Raw genomic sequence first — 16,925 nt, forward strand, 5'->3', positions numbered from 1 at the left:
ACACATGAAACACCAACATACTACTCCTGGTCAATCTGACCAACTCCACCTTTCACAATTCTTCCTTCACTCTCTTTGTAACTGCAAACGGGTCTCCCAAATAAAAATCCTTATTCATGAAACGTACTCCAACCAGAAACTGCAATTCTGTTCGGAAAGAAATGTAACAATTCAGAATAGCCTACTACACCATGAGAATGCCTATAATTTAGCCACAGAGGATCATTAGCTTAAAAAATTGCCTAGCTGTGGATTGCATAGCCTACAGTTGGAAACGAGCAGCAAATCTTTAAGTGAACAGCATGCTGACGATATTCAAGATGAGGTCGTTTTTATTGATCTCAGATTCTCAGTTTGTCAAGTGTCAGAGTAGCCTATTATTTCAATCATTTGTGCAATATTAAAGATTCTGCCAAAGTCTCCAGTCGTGTTAAAATGAAGCATCATTGTATAATATAGGCCATATTTCTCCCTGACCGTAGGCTACTAAAAATGTTTCCCCATGTGTACAAATTCTGTTACCCCCTACTGCAATATGCACGTATAATGAGCTATTTATTCTTATATATTTTTTTTAGGTTTATTGGCAGACTACACTCGGTGTATTGCCGCCACCTACTGTACGGGGTTAGTAAAATATCCCCCAAAACAAAATATGTTTGGGATGAACAATACTAACCAAAATTCACGGTACTTCTGTTAAAATCACAAAGTCTACACAGGCTCAAATGCGATGACATGCATACAATTCTTTGTTATTGAGTTGATTATTTTTCTCTCGTGCGTGCACACTTTTTGTTCTGGCACCTCCTAAGCACTGGCTGAATTTATCGGACTCGTCTTGTAACTGGGACAACGGGCAGCCTCTCCCCGCTTGGCTCGATGGCATATTTAGGGATTTTGCCAACACAACCATATATGTACACAGTCTGGTATCCTTAACCTTTTTTCAACTGTCTCTCTTATTTGTTTATTAAATCGGCCTTTATTCATATAATGCGTAATCCAGGAATGTCACGATTTAATTGGCACGAGAAAACTCGAGAAAATAGCAACTGCACAAATCGCAATGACTACAATGAATGGCTAAATTACTTCCGGACACTAAGGTTCCGCGGAGCTCCTCCTCACTATTCTTTATATTAGCGACACCCATTCAGTAGATATTTGAGCATTTTTAGTTATCTGTTCATGTAGTAGATTGGAATGCAAAGTTTGTTTGCTCAAGTAAGTAACGTTTCCTTCATTTGTGAGTAGTTTTACTTGTGTAACGTTAACAATTTAGCAAGCTAGCTAACGTTACTTGGCTAGCTTGCTAACGTTAGCTAGCTAGAAACATGAACTGTTGCTAGCTAACTCAATGGTAAATGCGGTTAAGTTGGATAGTAAACTATCTGATTGTGTCCTTGCTAGACGAGTTATTTAGCTAACTAACTAGCTAACGTTAGATTTGTTAGCTTGATATCGATGTTTTATTCGTTTTGGAAATCAATATAGGCCCGATGTAGTGGTAAATAACTAATAGGTGGTCAACTCTGATTTGTCGGCCGCGGTGAAAGTAACACTTGCTGTACTTTTAATGCATTTTTCCGCAAAAGGTGTGTAAACTGTAGCGCAAATTAAAAAGGTGAGTAAAGTGTTTTTACCCTCCACTACCACTGCATAGGCCAAGTATTATATTTGCTGTTTTTTCTTCTTCTTTGGGATTGGGTTGGTGGATCGTATCCATCTTCATAGTGCATACACTGCCACCTACTGTACTGAAGTGTGAGGCCAGTTACGGCCTACCTACATGAAATTCTCTTACATTTACATTTAAGTCATTTAGCAGACGCTCTTATCCAGAGCGACTTACAAATTGGTGAATTCACCTTCTGACATCCAGTTATTCCTGTTCCTAAAAGGAGAAGGAAACAAATGCACCACCAACTAATCTTAACACCTACACTATATATACAAAAGTATGTGGTCACCCTTTCAAATTAGTGGATTCGGCTATTTCAGCCACACCCGTTGCTGACAGGTGTATAAAATCGATCACACCGCCATGCAATCTCCATAGACAAACATTGTCAGTGGAATGGCGTTACTGAAGAGCTCAGTGACTTTCAACGTGGCATCGTCATAGGATGCCACCTTTCCAACAAGTCAGTTCATCAAATTTCTGCCCTGCTAGAGCTGCCTCGTTCGGCTGTAACTGCTGTTATTGTGGAGTGGAAACGTCTAGGTGCAACAACAGCTCAGCCGCGAAGTGGTAGGCCACACAAGCGCACTGAGCGTGACCACCAAGTGTTGAAGCGCATGGTACATAAAAATCTGTCCTCTGTTGTAGCACTCACTACTGAGTTCCAAAGTGCCTCTGGAAGCAATGCCAGCACAATAACTGTTCATCGGGAGCTTCATGAAATGGGTTTCCATGGCCGAGCAGCAGCACACAAGCCTAAAATCGCCATTCGCCATGCCAAGCATCAGCTGGAATGTTGAAAGCTCGCAGCCATTTGACTGGAGCAGTGGAAATGCTTTCACTGGAGTAAATTAATCACGCTTCACCATCTGGCAGTCCGACGGACGAATCTGGTTTTGGCAGATGCCAAGAGAACACTACCTGCCTGAATGCATAGTGCCAACTGTAAAGTTGGGTGGAGGAGGAATGGTCTGGGGCTGTTCTTCATGGTTTGGGCTAGGCCCTTTAGTTCTAGTGAAGGGAAATCTTAATGGTACAGCATACAATGACATTCTAGACGATTCTGTGCTCCCAACTTTGTGGCAACAGTTTGTGGAAGGCCCCTTCCTGTTTCAGAATGACAATGCCCCCGTACACAAAGCGAGGTCCGTACAGAAATGGTTTATTGAGATTGGTGTGGAAGAACTTGACTGGCCTTCACAGAGCCCTGACCTCAGCCAGGCCTATTTGCCCAACATTAGTGCCCGACCTCCCTAATGGTCTTGTGGCTGATTGCTGCGGGGACTTACTTCCAATGTTCCAACATCTAGTGGAACGCCTTCCCAGAAGAGTAGAGGCTGTTATAGTAGTAAAGGTGGGGACCAACTCCATATTAATGCCCATGATTTTGGAATGAGATGTATGACGAGCAGGTGTCCACCTATTTTTGGTCATGTAGTGTGTTTACCACTATTTACCACATACCATGTTTACCACATTAACTCTTCTGCAGTAAAATCTCATACACCCAGGTACTTCTCTGCAGTTGACACCTACGTTCATTAAAAACCCACTACCCCATTCCACTACTTTGACCCTATCTGCTCCTGCCCATGCCAACATCCTGGGAGGATGGGACACCACCCCCCCAACACACCCCGTAACACTTCTGAAGTCAAATCTCAAATACCCAAATACTTCTCTGCAGCTGCCATCACATCTATTTTCTGTGGTTTACGCTCCATTTCTGCGATACAGTTGCTAACCATTGCTATGACATCTAAGAAGCCAAGCTTACTGAAGCATAACTCACTCCTTACCCTATCTCTCTGTACAGGCACAGATCTACTACTCACAGGGGTCCTCTCAGGATCCCTCACCCTTGATCCAACCTCCGCGTGCGACACCCTCTGCACTACTTTGACTCTGTCCACATAAATCTGCCTGTCTTGCACCGGACACTTCCGATCCCCAGCAACATGAGCACCCCTATAATTGACGCAACTTTATCCACCTAAACTACACAATCGTCTGTCCCATGCCCTCCAGCACACTTCCCACATCTCCCTCCTACACACTGCTGCAAGATGGCCATAAACGTTACACGTGAAACACCTCAGTGGATTCGTCACAAAAGCTCTAACAGTATAACTGATATATCCTAATATGACTTTGTCTGGTAGAGACTCAACTCAAAAGGACTGACAATGACTGTTTCACCATGCTCCCCACCGGGTCTGCGTCGTACCAAACAGTGGGCATCACAAACAACAAGAATTTTCAACTTCAATTGTACCACCTCCGCACATGACGCTACCCCATAAATCACTCCTTTCAATGGTGCCCTGTTCCTAAGAGCAAAGCAAGAAACCGATCTAGACCCAAGTTGAGTGCCTTCGCCCTCTAGTCAGAAGAAACACAAACAAATATCACAAGTCCACTGCAGGTTACCTTCACGGATTCAACTTCACTCAAATCCTTTCTCACCCACCATGAAACCACAAATGGATCTGCCAAAAGGCAAGGGATCCACTTCCTCCCAAAATTCCACTCCTACTGGTCCAGATTGTTCTTTATCATGTCTGACACCATTCTTCCTCAACACCCCTCTTCCCACTACACTCGGCTCTCCTTCCTCACTATCCATAACCATGTCTATCCGTTCACCTCGCTCTTGCCGCGCCTTCATCTTCTACATTGCTTGCAAAGCACACACTGATGGCGTTTCTCATAAACACAACTTCTGTTCCTTAGCCCATTTACAAGTCTGGCTATTCTCTGACTTCTCCACGCCTCTTTCACGTCTACTCTCTCCTTCAACAATTTTCACTGCCTCCGCATAGACCTACTCAACAGCCTTGATCCTTACTACTTTGACCTCCTTCTCTGGAACATGATTCCCATCACAATTGCAGCATCGTGCATCCTCAGACTCAAACTGATATTCCATCTGCAAATACTTGACACATTGCCTTACTTTAAAAATGATATTGTATTGTTTTTTGTACGTATACAACTTCATATACAGTACAGAAAGCCTTTCCTCCTTTCCATTCACAGTACGTGTTAATCAACGTGCCCTAACTATTCCTGGCATGTTGTCCCTAAACCATGAAGCCTCGATCCAGTGAGACACCATATATGACACCTTTCTTCAGTGCCTTACTCTAAAAATCATAACTCTCCACTTCGTGCATTGAAAGTTTATGGAGCCACAGAGTTTTCTCCTTTTGCTTATTCGATACACATGAAACACCAACATACTACTCCTGGTCAATCTGACCAACTCCACCTTTCACAATTCTTCCTTCACTCTCTTTGTAACTGCAAACGGGTCTCCCAAATAAAAATCCTTATTCATGAAACGTACTCCAACCAGAAACTGCAATTCAATTCCAACTTTAGCTTTTTTAGCTTCATTCTTATTTATTAACATTGTTCAGTTATTCTTACCAACTTAACTCGCGCCAACAGAATCAAACATTGCATCCCCTTCCACCATTACACGACCTGCCAAATTCAAGCTCATCAGAGATTTGGATGTAATGATGAGATACCTACATTACCAGTCAAAAGTTTGGACACACCTACTCATTCAAGGGTTTTTCTTTATTTTTACTATGTTCTACATTGTAGAGGAATAGTGAAGACCTCAGCACTATGAAAAAACACACTGGAATCATGTAGTAACCAAAAAAAGTGTCAATCAAATCAAAATATAATTATATTTGAGCTTCTTCAAAGTAGCCACCTTATTGCCTTGACAGCTTTGCACACTCTTGGCATTCTCTCAACCAGCTTCATTAGGTATTCACCTGGAATGAATTTCAATTAACAGGTGTGCTTGTAATTTGTGGAATTTCTTCCCTTCTAAATGCGTTTGAGCCAATCAGTTGTATTGTGACAAGTTAGGGGTGGTGTACAGAAGATAACCTTATTTGATAAAAGACCAAGTCCATATTTTTGCAAGAACAGCTCAAATAAGCAAAGAAACAACAGTTATCATTACTTTAAGACATAAAGGTCAGTCAATTTGGAAAATGTCAAGAACGTTGAAAGTTTCTTCTAGTGCATTCGCAAAAACCATCATGGGCTATGATGAAACTGGTTCTCATGAGGACCGCCACAGGAAAGGAAGACCCAGAGTTACCTCTCCTGCAGAGGACAAGTTCATTAGAGTTTACCAGCCTCAGAAATTGTAGCCCAAATAAATGCTTCAGAGTTCAAGTAACAGACACGTCTCAGAGGAAACTGCATGAATCAGGCCTTTCTGGCCGTATTGCTGCAAAGAAACCACTACCAAAGGGCACCAATAATAAGAAGAGACTTGCTTGGGCCTAGAAACACAAGCAATGGACTTTAGACTTGTGGAAATATGTCCTTTGGACTAGAGGTTGACCGATTTAATCGGAATGGCCGATTTAATTGGGGCCGATTTCATGTTTTCTTAACAATCAGAAATCGGTATTTTTGGACACCATTTTGCCTATTTATTTTTTTACACCTTTATTTAACTAGGCAAGTCAGTTAAGAACACATTCTTATTTTCAATGACTGCCTAGGAACAGGTGGGTTAACTGCCTTGTTCAGGGGCAGAACCACAGATTTTTACCTTGTCAGCCCTGGGGATTCAATCTTGCAACCTTACAGTTAACTAGTCCAACGCTCTAACCACCTGCTTCTCATTGCACTCCACGAGGAGCCTGCCTGTTACGCGAATGCAGTAGAAGCCAAGGTAAGTTTCGAGCTAGCATTAAGCTTATCTTATAAAAAAACAATCAATCAATCATAGTCACTTGTTAACTACACATGGTTGATGATATTACTAGTTTATCTAGCGTGTCCTGCGACGCATATAATCGATGCAACACGGGGATGATTTAACAAAAGTGCATTTGCGAAAAGCATAATCGTTGCACGACTGTACCTAACCATAAACACCAATGCCTTTCTTAAAATCAATACACAGAAGTATATATTTTTATATACTAAAAAGTATTTAGTCAGCCACCAATTGTGCAAGTTCTCCCACTTAAAAAGATGAGAGGCCTGTAATTTTCATCATAGGTACACTTCCAACTATGACAGACAAAATGAGAAAAAAAATCCAGAAAATCACACAGTAGGATTTTTAATTAATTTATTTGCAAATTATGGTGGAAAATAAGTATTTGGTCACCTACAAACAAGCAAGATTTCTGGCTCTCGCAGACCTGTAACTTCTTCTTTAAGAGGCTCCTCTGTCCTCCACTCGTTACCTGTATTAATGGCACCTGTTTGAACTTGTTATCAGTATAAAAAACACCTGTCCACAACCTCAAACAGTCACACTCCAAACTCCACTATGGCCAAGACCAAAGAGCTGTGAAAGGACCCCGGAAACAAAATTGTAGACCTGCACCAGGCTGGGAAGACTGAATCTGCAATAGGTAAGCAGCTTGGTTTGAAGAAATCAACTGTGGGAGCAATTATTAGGAAATGGAAGACATACAAGACCACTGATAATCTCCCTCGATCTGGGGCTCCACGCAAGATCTCACCCCGTGGGGTCAAAATGATCACAAGAACGGTGAGCAAAAATCCCAGAACCACACGTGGGGACCTAGTGAATGACCTGCAGAGAGCTGGGACCAAAGTAACAAAGCCTACCATCAGTAACACACTACGCCACCAGGGACTCAAATCCTGCAGTGCCAGACGTGTCCCCTTGCTCAAGCCAGTACATGTCCAGGCCCGTCTGAAGTTTGCTAGAGAGCATGTGGATGATCCAGAAGAAGATTTGGAGAATGTCATATGGTCAGATGAAACCAAAATATAACTTTTTGGTAAAAACTCAACTTGTCGTGTTTGGAGGACAAAGAATGCTGAGTTGCATCCAAAGAACACCATACCTACTGTGAAGCATGGGGGTAGAAACATCATGCTTTGGGGCGGTTTTTCTGCAAAGGGACCAGAACGACTGATCCGTGTAAAGGAAAGAATGAATGGGGCCATGTATCGTGAGATTTTGAGTGAAAACCTCCTTCCATCAGCAAGGACATTGAAGATGAAACGTGACTGGGTCTTTCAGCATGACAATGATCCCAAACACACTGCCCGGGCAACGAAGGAATGGCTTCGTAAGAAGCATTTCAAGGTCCTGGAGTGACCTAGCCAGTCTCCAGATTTCAACTCCATAGAAAATCTTTGGAGGGAGTTGAAAGTCCATGTTGCCCAGCAACAGCCCCAAAACATAACTGCTCTGGAGGAGATCTGCATGGAGGAATGGGCCAAAATACCAGCAACAGTGTGTGAAAACCTTGTAAAGACTTACAGAAAACATTTGACCTCTGTCATTGCCAACAAAGTGTATATAACAAACTATTGATAAACTTTTGTTATTGACCAAGTATTATATTATTATAGTATTATAAGTATTATAAATCCTACAATGTGATTTTCTGGAGAAAAAAAATTCTCATTTTGTCTGTCATAGTTGAAGTGTACCTATGATGAAAATTACAGGCCTCGCTCATCTTTGTAAGTGGGAGAACTTGCACAATTGGTGGCTGACTAAATACTTTTTGCCCCACTGTACGTGTGGTTCCCACCATGATGCATGGAGGAGGAGGTGTGTGGGTGCTTTGCTGGTGACACTGTCAGCGACTCTATTTAGAATTCAAGGCACACATAACCAGCATGACTTCCGCATCATTCTGCAGCGATACGCCATCCCAAATTACCCAACACACCTCCAGGCTGTGTAAGGGCTATTTGACCAAGAAGGAGAGTGATGGAGTGCTGCATCAGATGACAATCACCTGACCTCAACCCAATTGAGATGGTTTGAGATGAGTTGGACCACAGATTGAAGGAAAAGCAGCCAACAAGTGCTTAGCATATGTGGGTGGGAACTCCTTCAAGACTGCTGGAAATGTAATCCTGGTGAATCTGGTTGAGAGAATGCCAAGAATGTGCAAAGCTGTCATCATCAAGGGTGGCAACTTTGAAGAATGTAAATTTATAAAATATATTTGGATTTGTTTAACACCTTTTTTTTGGTTACTACATGATTGCAAATGTGTTATTTCATCATTTTGATGTCTTCACTATTCTACAATGTAGAAAATAGTAAAAATAAAGAATGAGTATGTGTGTCCAAACTTTTGACTGGTACTGTATGACTCCACTCTAACAATGGGATTCGTTGACCACAAAGCGGAATGGTGGGCTGTCAAGCTCCCGCCTCTTCCTCTTTGGATTGGTGGATACATTTCGTTACTTTAATACTTTTTTGAATATTCGATGAGGGGTGTTGACATCAACCGCCTGTTTTCAATGGAAAGATGCTTTGCTACTAGCCTCGTCATGAATATGCATAGCCATCTCAAGGCACCTTCGATATAGTATTTCTTTCTCAAAGTTGTCGGGATTTCACGTGTCCTACTTATCAGTACAATCGTCAGCTGGTCCTCCTCAACACTTAACGCCACTCCAGTTATCATTTCTTTCAACAACGCCCTGTTCCGGAGAGCAAAGCATGTCACCGGTCTTGTTCCGAGGCACGTGGTGTGGAGCGCCTGCTCCCTCTGGATGGAAGACATAAAAAAAATAATCACAAGTCGGCCTCCCGAGTGGCGCAGTGGTCTAAGGCACTGCATTGCAGTGCTAGCTATGACACAAGATTCTGGGTTTGAGTCATGGGGTGGTGCACAATTGGCCCAGCGTCATCTGGGTTCAGGGGGGGTCTGGCCAGCAGGGATGTCCTTGTCCCATCACGCACTAGTAACTCCTGTGGCTGGCATGGCGCAGTGCACGCTGACACGGACGCCAGGTGTACTGTGTTACCTCCAACACAGTGGTGCGGCTGGCTTCCGGTTTAAGTATGCACTGTTTCAACAAGTTGTGTGGCCTGGTTGGCTTGTTTTTTGGAGGACGCATGGCTCTCGACATTCGCCTCTTCCGAGTCCGTACGGGATTTGCAGCGATGAGACAAGACTGTAACTACCAATTGGTACCACGAAAAAGGGGTAGAAAAAATATAATAACAAAAATAAAATAATAATTACAAGTCTACTTCGAGTTACTTTCACTGATTTTCAACATTCCCCAACCTCTTCTCCACCCACCCTGACACCCCATGGATCAGCCGGAAGGCAAGGATCCATTCTCTCAAAAAAGCTCACTCCCACTGAGCCAGCATCAGAATCATCCTAGTCATTATCCTGATGAGGCTTGAACTCGGCGGTCTTCCCTGTATATGCCACCGCAGGTAATTCCTCCTCACTCTCATCAGGTTTGTTTTCTAAGCTACCGAAAGCATGTTTTTTTCCCCTTTTTTTTGTACTTTGACGCCAATCTTTCTCACCACACCGCTTCCCTCTACACTCGGCTCCTTTCCTTTTCCACACTCTTTCCGCTCCTTCATCTGCTGTAATTGCAAATGGTTCTTGTATTTTGAATATGACCATATTCCTCCACTCCGGAAACTTTTTATCCTTCTCATCCTCTCGTTGTAGCTAGCTAGCTGCTTCTTCTGTTATGGTATATTATGGTATATCACACTTTAGTGTGCATGCTTGCACCTACTGTCCGGGATGGAAACAGGATTCCCAAAAAACTGAACCAATGTGGGTTCATGTATTCATACAAACTACCAAAATAAATAAACAAAACTAAATCAAACTACTTTTCTGTTAAAATACCTTGTTTAGATACCTTGTCCTAGAGAGATTTACACAGTTGACTTTCATTAACATATTCGGCTGTATTTAACACCCAAAAAGGAAATTATATTTAGCTGCTAATGTAGCTATCATAAACAACTTCAAATGGCATGATGATCTAGATAAGACTGCCGAATCAGGACAAAGGTAAGAATCTCTGGATTAACTATCTAATGTTAGCTAAATGTAGTAATGAATAGATTAGCTACATTTCTTTGAATTGACAATTCTGTGAACTGTTTTACGTAAGTTTTAAATTGACACTACCTGCTAACAAAGTTGTCAGAGATGACTTACAGGAGCTTGCAGGGATTTGTAGTCTTGCATGATGTCTACTTTGATGCTAAGTAGCATTTTCAAATTTGGAGTAAATAGAGCTGAATATATTGATAAAAAGTACCTTGTCTGAGAGAGATTTACATGGTTATCAAAACGTCATGCCAGGGTATGCCTACACTATAAACAGTCCTTATTTTAAGTGTTTCTAAAATCCCCTATGGAAAAAATGAATGGTAGAAAAACGATTGGAACCATTTCCCTGTTTTGACCGCTAGGTTTTGTGGGTATTATGACAACTCCACTGTGGGGCTCTATTATGGTGGTCCACAAACAAAGGTTTTAGGTACATGCCACCACCTACTGTATGGGGTGAAAACTGGGGAACTTTAACGCAGAAAAACACAGGAAAAAGGGAAAGGGTGAAACAAAACATTGATGTTATTGCAACAGTGCTTGATAATGTAGCCTAGCTTGAGAGCTTTGTCACACCTGGAAGTTAAACTAGGGGGAACAAAGGGTTGTAACTAGTTGCCACTATATTGTAAAAGTTCAAAACATTTTTTCACCTTTTTGGTCTTCATTTAAGGTTAGGGTTAGTCAAGGTTAGCAGTGTGTTTTAAATTTCTTTTTGATTTAGCAGTGTGGTTAAAGGAAAGGGCGATACGTAGTCAGTTGCACAACTGAATGCATTCAACCGAAATGTGTCTTCCGCATTTAACCCAATCCCACTGAATCAGAGACCATAAGCTTGGCCCCTAAGTTTAGGGTTAGGTTTCAAATCAATTGAATATTAATTGTAGAAATAGGTGGGGTTTAGCCATTTGTGGCTGTGGTAAATAGTGATGGCCAGAACAGTGTCCAATATCTTGAAATGTCTTTGCTTGCTTTGCTTACACTCTGATAAACAATGCCAACTGTTATGTCTTCTGCCTAGGTGGTGTCCACTGTCCAGTGCATCAGGGGGAGTTTTAATTGCTGGTGCAACCTATATAGTGGTCTGATGCATTGCCGAAACGTCCAGACTGGAACCAAACAATGGACAGAGTAAGCTGCCCTGCACAGGTGTCACACCAGTCCTTGATGGCAGCTGCAGTGTCTGTGGGTTTTCCTTTCTCCATTGCACTTGACTGATCAGCAAATGTTATTGATTTGAGGCCAACGTACACCAGTGATGTACTATATTAGTTAATGTGCAACATCCTGAACTTTACAGATAGAAATGGAATGAATAGGTTCTAGACGATTCCCATTTCTAGATGACAGAAAAGTTTTATGCAGAATACATTTTGTCTATCTGAGCATACGGTAATGTTGCATCTGAACAGGGCCCTGTTCTAAATTAGACACTGACTAAAAGGGAAAAAGGAATACCTGAATCGTGTTCATTAGCGCATACTGTAGAAAAACATTTTAAAATAGGAAACACAAACAAGCTTATTAAACAACATTTCACTCCGTTTCGGGTCACTGTCTTCCATTGCGTGCCTACTGAACATGACCCAGCAGACACTGCGGCAGCCCTCCAGGTATTGAGCCCAGCTGTACAGGCATAAGCCCTGCAGGGTTTTAGTATGGCTTCAGAGAAGATGGATGATTGCAGTGGGACACTGGGGCTGAATGTTTACGTCAAAGAGGAGGAGGAAGAGGTGCAGGTGGAGGATTTCACAATGAAGGACAAGGAGGCATTCACAGTGAAGGAGGAGGAGGAAGCTTTCACAGTGAAGGAAGAGGTGTTGACTTTCACATTTAAAAAAGAAGAGGAAGAGGTTTCAACAGTGAAAGAAGAGGACGAGGTTATCCAAGTGAAAATTGAGGAGGGTGGAGGTAAGAATTGCACAAGTAGTCCTAAGCGATGGCTTGAAAAACAACATTTCAACTCTTCAGTAGGACTGGAAGTGTTGTTTAAAAAGTCATTATGACGTTCTTCATTTGAGTTCTTAAGGAGATGTTCCACTCAAAATACAATTTAGCATGATTCTAAACACAACAAAGCTGTTGATTCCCCAAAGCAGACTTTTTTTTGTATTTAGTTCCTTTATATTGACATGATTTTGTTGAGTCAGTATTGCCATAGAGCTCCATTCAATTTAATTCAGAACATTTGTCAACGCCAAACACTCCTATCCAACTCCTATTATGGCCAGCATCCCTTTCTGAAGAAGGTGTCTGTATTAGATTTGAAAAAAGTGACTTTATTGCTAGAAAAATTCTGTACTTGCTTCAGCTGCTAAAAATGCTAACTGGAAAAGGGAGAAGTGGTAGAGAGCTGACACCGGTTGTTATAACGCCTTCTAGCAAATATGTTATTTTATTTATTTTATGCTGATGCTACATTTTTTACTTGTTTACAAAATTATTCTCACCCTCACAGCAGAGAGGCCTAGCCCCAGCACCGAGACTAAATGGGGCTCGAAGAGTGGAAAAAGTTTGATACAGGAACTGGACTGGCGAGCTCCTGTGGAGAAACCTCACTGCTGTTCCCAGTGTGGCAAAACATTCTCAGAGTCCGGAAACCTGAAGCAGCACATGCGGACGCACAGCGGAGAGAGACCTTACCACTGCTCCAAATGTGGGAAACGCTTCATACAATTGGGACACTTCAACAGCCACCAGCGCACGCACACGCAGGAGAAACCGTTCAGTTGCGGTGAGTGCGGGAAGAGTTTCTCTCAGAGAATCAATTTGAAGAAACACCAGCTCACACACTCCGGTGAGAGGCCTTTCCTGTGCTCTGACTGTGGGAAAAGTTTCTCTTCATCTACCAACCTAAAAAGACACCAGAGCACGCACAGCAATGAAAAGCCTTTCCAGTGCACCAACTGTGAGAAAAGTTTCACTCATATACACCACTTGACACGTCATCAGACTGTACACACGGGGGAGAAACCTTACACTTGCTCTGACTGTGGGAGGAGTTTCTCCCTCCAGGGGACTTTAAAGAAACACCAGCGCACACACACCGGGGAGAAACCGTACCAGTGCTTGCTCTGTGGGAAGAATTTCTCGCTTTCGGTGGCACTGAAGAGACACCAGCTCATGCACACTGGAGAGAAACCATACCAATGCTCTCAATGCGGGAAGAGTTTCACCCAAAAGGGACAATTAACTCAACACCAGGGCACACATGAACTAGAAAAGCCTTACCCCTGCTCCCAGTGTGGGAAAAGTTACTCCTCAGCCCCCTCGTTAAAAGCACATCAGAGGACTCACAAAGAGTCAACGTCACTCGCAATGACAGCACATTTCAGAAAGTAAATTATTGAACTGGTTGTCTCTGATTGGGATTGATAGCCTACATTTGAAAATATAGATTGTGCCTTAATTGCTTTGTCATGTTCAAACAAAACTCTTAATCCCAATTTAATTTTCTCTCTGAAATGTTCACTTGCACACTCCTTACAGATTTAAAAGGAATGGACTGGTTTGCATTCAGTACCAGAGAACGGTGAGCAACCTTGAATTCAATGGAAACGGCACTTAAAAACTTTAAGCCAATTGCAACCATCGATGGCCACCAGATTATCGCCAGCTGATCTTTAGTTAAACCAGTAATTGGCGCAAAAATCACCTACACGGCTGATCTCAATTGCAACCATTATTGGACACCATTACCTCTCCCTAAAGTGGATGTTGGACTTTACTCTTAGTTCTGATTTTAAGACTATTTTGCCCTCTGTTGGGTATTATCATCAGAACAATTGAATCCTGTTTTGTTTTTTTTGCAGATTCAAGGTGATTTTAATCAATTTGACAATCATTCCATACAACTCAAGTAAAGTATTTAATTTCCTTGTTTTCCACAGCCAATCTTCTATGGCAGTGTAGCTTACCCTACACATTTTATGATTGGGAAAATCATGGTGTAGGATACATTTATTTCCAATTTATGTAATCCATTAATGATTTAACTTGTCTAAATAAAATATGGCATTTTTTTCCATCGAGAGGTGAAGAACATTTTCCTGAACTGTAGGATACACATTTGAAACAGTATTGTAGGCAATTTTTTTATAAAATGATCTTGTATTCTATTTGGAAGTCATTATCTTAATTTAATTAAAATGCTTCATTTTTTTATTTTGATATTTAAATTGTCTATCACGTGTTGCCACAATCCATATCGCAGCATAGCCTAGTGGTTAGAGCTTTGTACTAGTAACCGAAAGGTTGCAAGATCGAATCCCTGAGCTGACAAGGTACAAATCTGTCGTGCTGCCCCTGAACAAGGCAGTTAACACACTGTTCCTAGGCAGTCATTGAAAATAAGAACGTGTTCTTAACTGACTTACCTAGTAAAATAAAAAAATATAGTAATATTACTTCATTGGGATGGAAGTAGGGAACGCAGACGGACCATTTTCGTTGTCTATTATCATGCGGGCTTGACACTAACAACATATCAGTTGGTCTGTTAGTTTATTTGGGTGTTATTTTAGCTCAGAGCTCCGTGTAATCTCCCATAAGTATTGTTTTAAGGAAACCAGCGTTAACACAGTGATGAGTGCGTAGTTTGTTGCTTGTTTGTTGCAATGAACGCGTGTGACTATGGTGGCCCAGAGAGCAGATCCCATATGGTTTGCTGCATGATTTTCCGATGATCCCACCAATATTGATCAGGCAACACTTAACCACACCCACCAAACGGGAGTAAACATACCTCAAAGGCTGTTGAAGATGGGTGTGCCCTGTTTTGGGGTAACGTGTCGTTCAATAGAAACCATCACACAACTTAGCAAACATTGAAGCGAACTGAATGCACCCTTGGTGTTGTGCTGTGTTTGTAACCAAGTGAGAGGTGGGAATTTCCCACTTTTGCAGTCGTAAATACCAGTTGGATGCATTCGCATGCTTTGAACTCGTTGAGAAACATTGATTGGCTAATGTCCAACAAGCTGGGTGAACCATAAACTAACAGTACAGCTATCATGCTTGTTAACAAATTAGTGTTCAAAAACCATATTAGTAGGTATTTTTTATAAATAATGTGTTGTTGCATTGAAAGGTCCAATGCAGACGTTTTTATCTAAATATTACATTTCTGGTTAGCAATTAAGTACCCTACTGTCTATAAACAAAAATAACTTCTTAGCAAAGAGCAATTTCTCAAGCAATGAATGTTGCTAAGACTGTCTAGGTGGGGAAAAATAGCTGTTATTGGTAGAGGTTTGGAACTCTCTTTCTTATTGGTCTATTAACTAATTTTACCACCTGTTGATGTCACCAGGCAGGCCAAAACATCCCACCAAAGCAGGCAGATATTTTAGGCTGTCTTCAAACAGCTCTTGTGCTAAAATGGCATTAATCACAATTTCACAGTATTATTCCAACCTCATAGTGTAGAAAAAATATAAAACACAGGAAAATCACGTTTTGCACTGCCCATGCTGTCAGTCAAGAACAAATTCTTATTTAGGGCCTACACTGGCAAAACCCGGACGACGCTGGGCCAATTGTGCACCGCCCTATGGGACTCCCAATCACAGCCAGTTGTGATACAACCTGGTTTCGATCCAGGGTGTCTGTGGTGACGCCTCTAGCACTGAGATGCAGTGCCTTTGACCGCTGCGCCACCCAGTTGCTACAATAGCACAGATATATCCATGATTTTCCCCAGTGGTATGTGGTTACAAATGCACATAGGGAATGTGTTGGGAACTCCCTCAAGCCAGTGCATACACCAATCCAATGGCACTAAATCTTTGAGGGGGGAGTGAACAAGTGCACAACTTGGGGGAGAAACTAAATTGGGTGTGCACACTTTCACTAATCCCACTTTTCTAATATTGGACTGCACTAAGTAAGCAGACTGAAGTTCAATGCTCACTGCATGTAATTGCTTATTGATGATGCTATACTGTATTTTATTCATATGATCTTACTAATGTGGTTGTATATATTATTTTTCCAGCCGTGTAAAACCAAGCAAATTCCTGTCAACATTGTTATTGTAAAATGTAATCACCTCAACAGATGGATCAGAACTGCAAGCAACTTTGTCCAAGATACAAGTTAGGCATTATCGCACAAATTAATAAATATATCAATGTAATCAGCACAGATGTTACTGATCAGGTTCTCTTATTGATTCTATTCATTAAAAACATGCTTGAAAAGTTATTTATTGAAAATGATAAAAGGGGGGAAGAAAGGAGATTGGAAGTTGTAGGAAAGTATTAAGGCTCTATTTTCAGCTGACCTTAAACCATGCGCATGCTCATTTGCAATTTCAGCCAGTTAAAGCCGGTGCTCTTCTACACTGAACATAAATATAAACACAG

The 16,925-nt window shown here is 41.7% G+C and overlaps 1 protein-coding gene across 2 annotated transcripts; it reads left to right on the forward strand.

Annotated features, from left to right (window-relative positions):
* The first annotated feature begins 894 nt into the window (after positions 1–894).
* On the forward strand, positions 895–16,704 carry LOC135505851 (zinc finger protein 436-like). 2 transcript variants are annotated; one of them, XM_064925042.1, is made up of 3 exons: positions 895–1,227; positions 11,582–12,471; positions 13,019–16,704. In XM_064925042.1, the coding sequence occupies exons 2-3, from the start codon at positions 12,219–12,221 to the stop codon at positions 13,900–13,902; spliced, it is 1,137 nt and encodes a 378-aa protein (XP_064781114.1). In that variant the 5' UTR covers positions 895–1,227; positions 11,582–12,218; the 3' UTR covers positions 13,903–16,704. The 2 variants fall into 2 exon arrangements, with proteins under 2 accessions (XP_064781114.1, XP_064781115.1); XM_064925043.1 differs by lacking the exon at positions 895–1,227 and adding an exon at positions 1,234–1,627.
* The last annotated feature ends 221 nt before the right edge of the window (positions 16,705–16,925 follow it).

This window comes from Oncorhynchus masou, chromosome 19, assembly GCF_036934945.1.
Source record: "Oncorhynchus masou masou isolate Uvic2021 chromosome 19, UVic_Omas_1.1, whole genome shotgun sequence".
NCBI classification, from domain to species: Eukaryota; Metazoa; Chordata; class Actinopteri; order Salmoniformes; family Salmonidae; genus Oncorhynchus; species Oncorhynchus masou.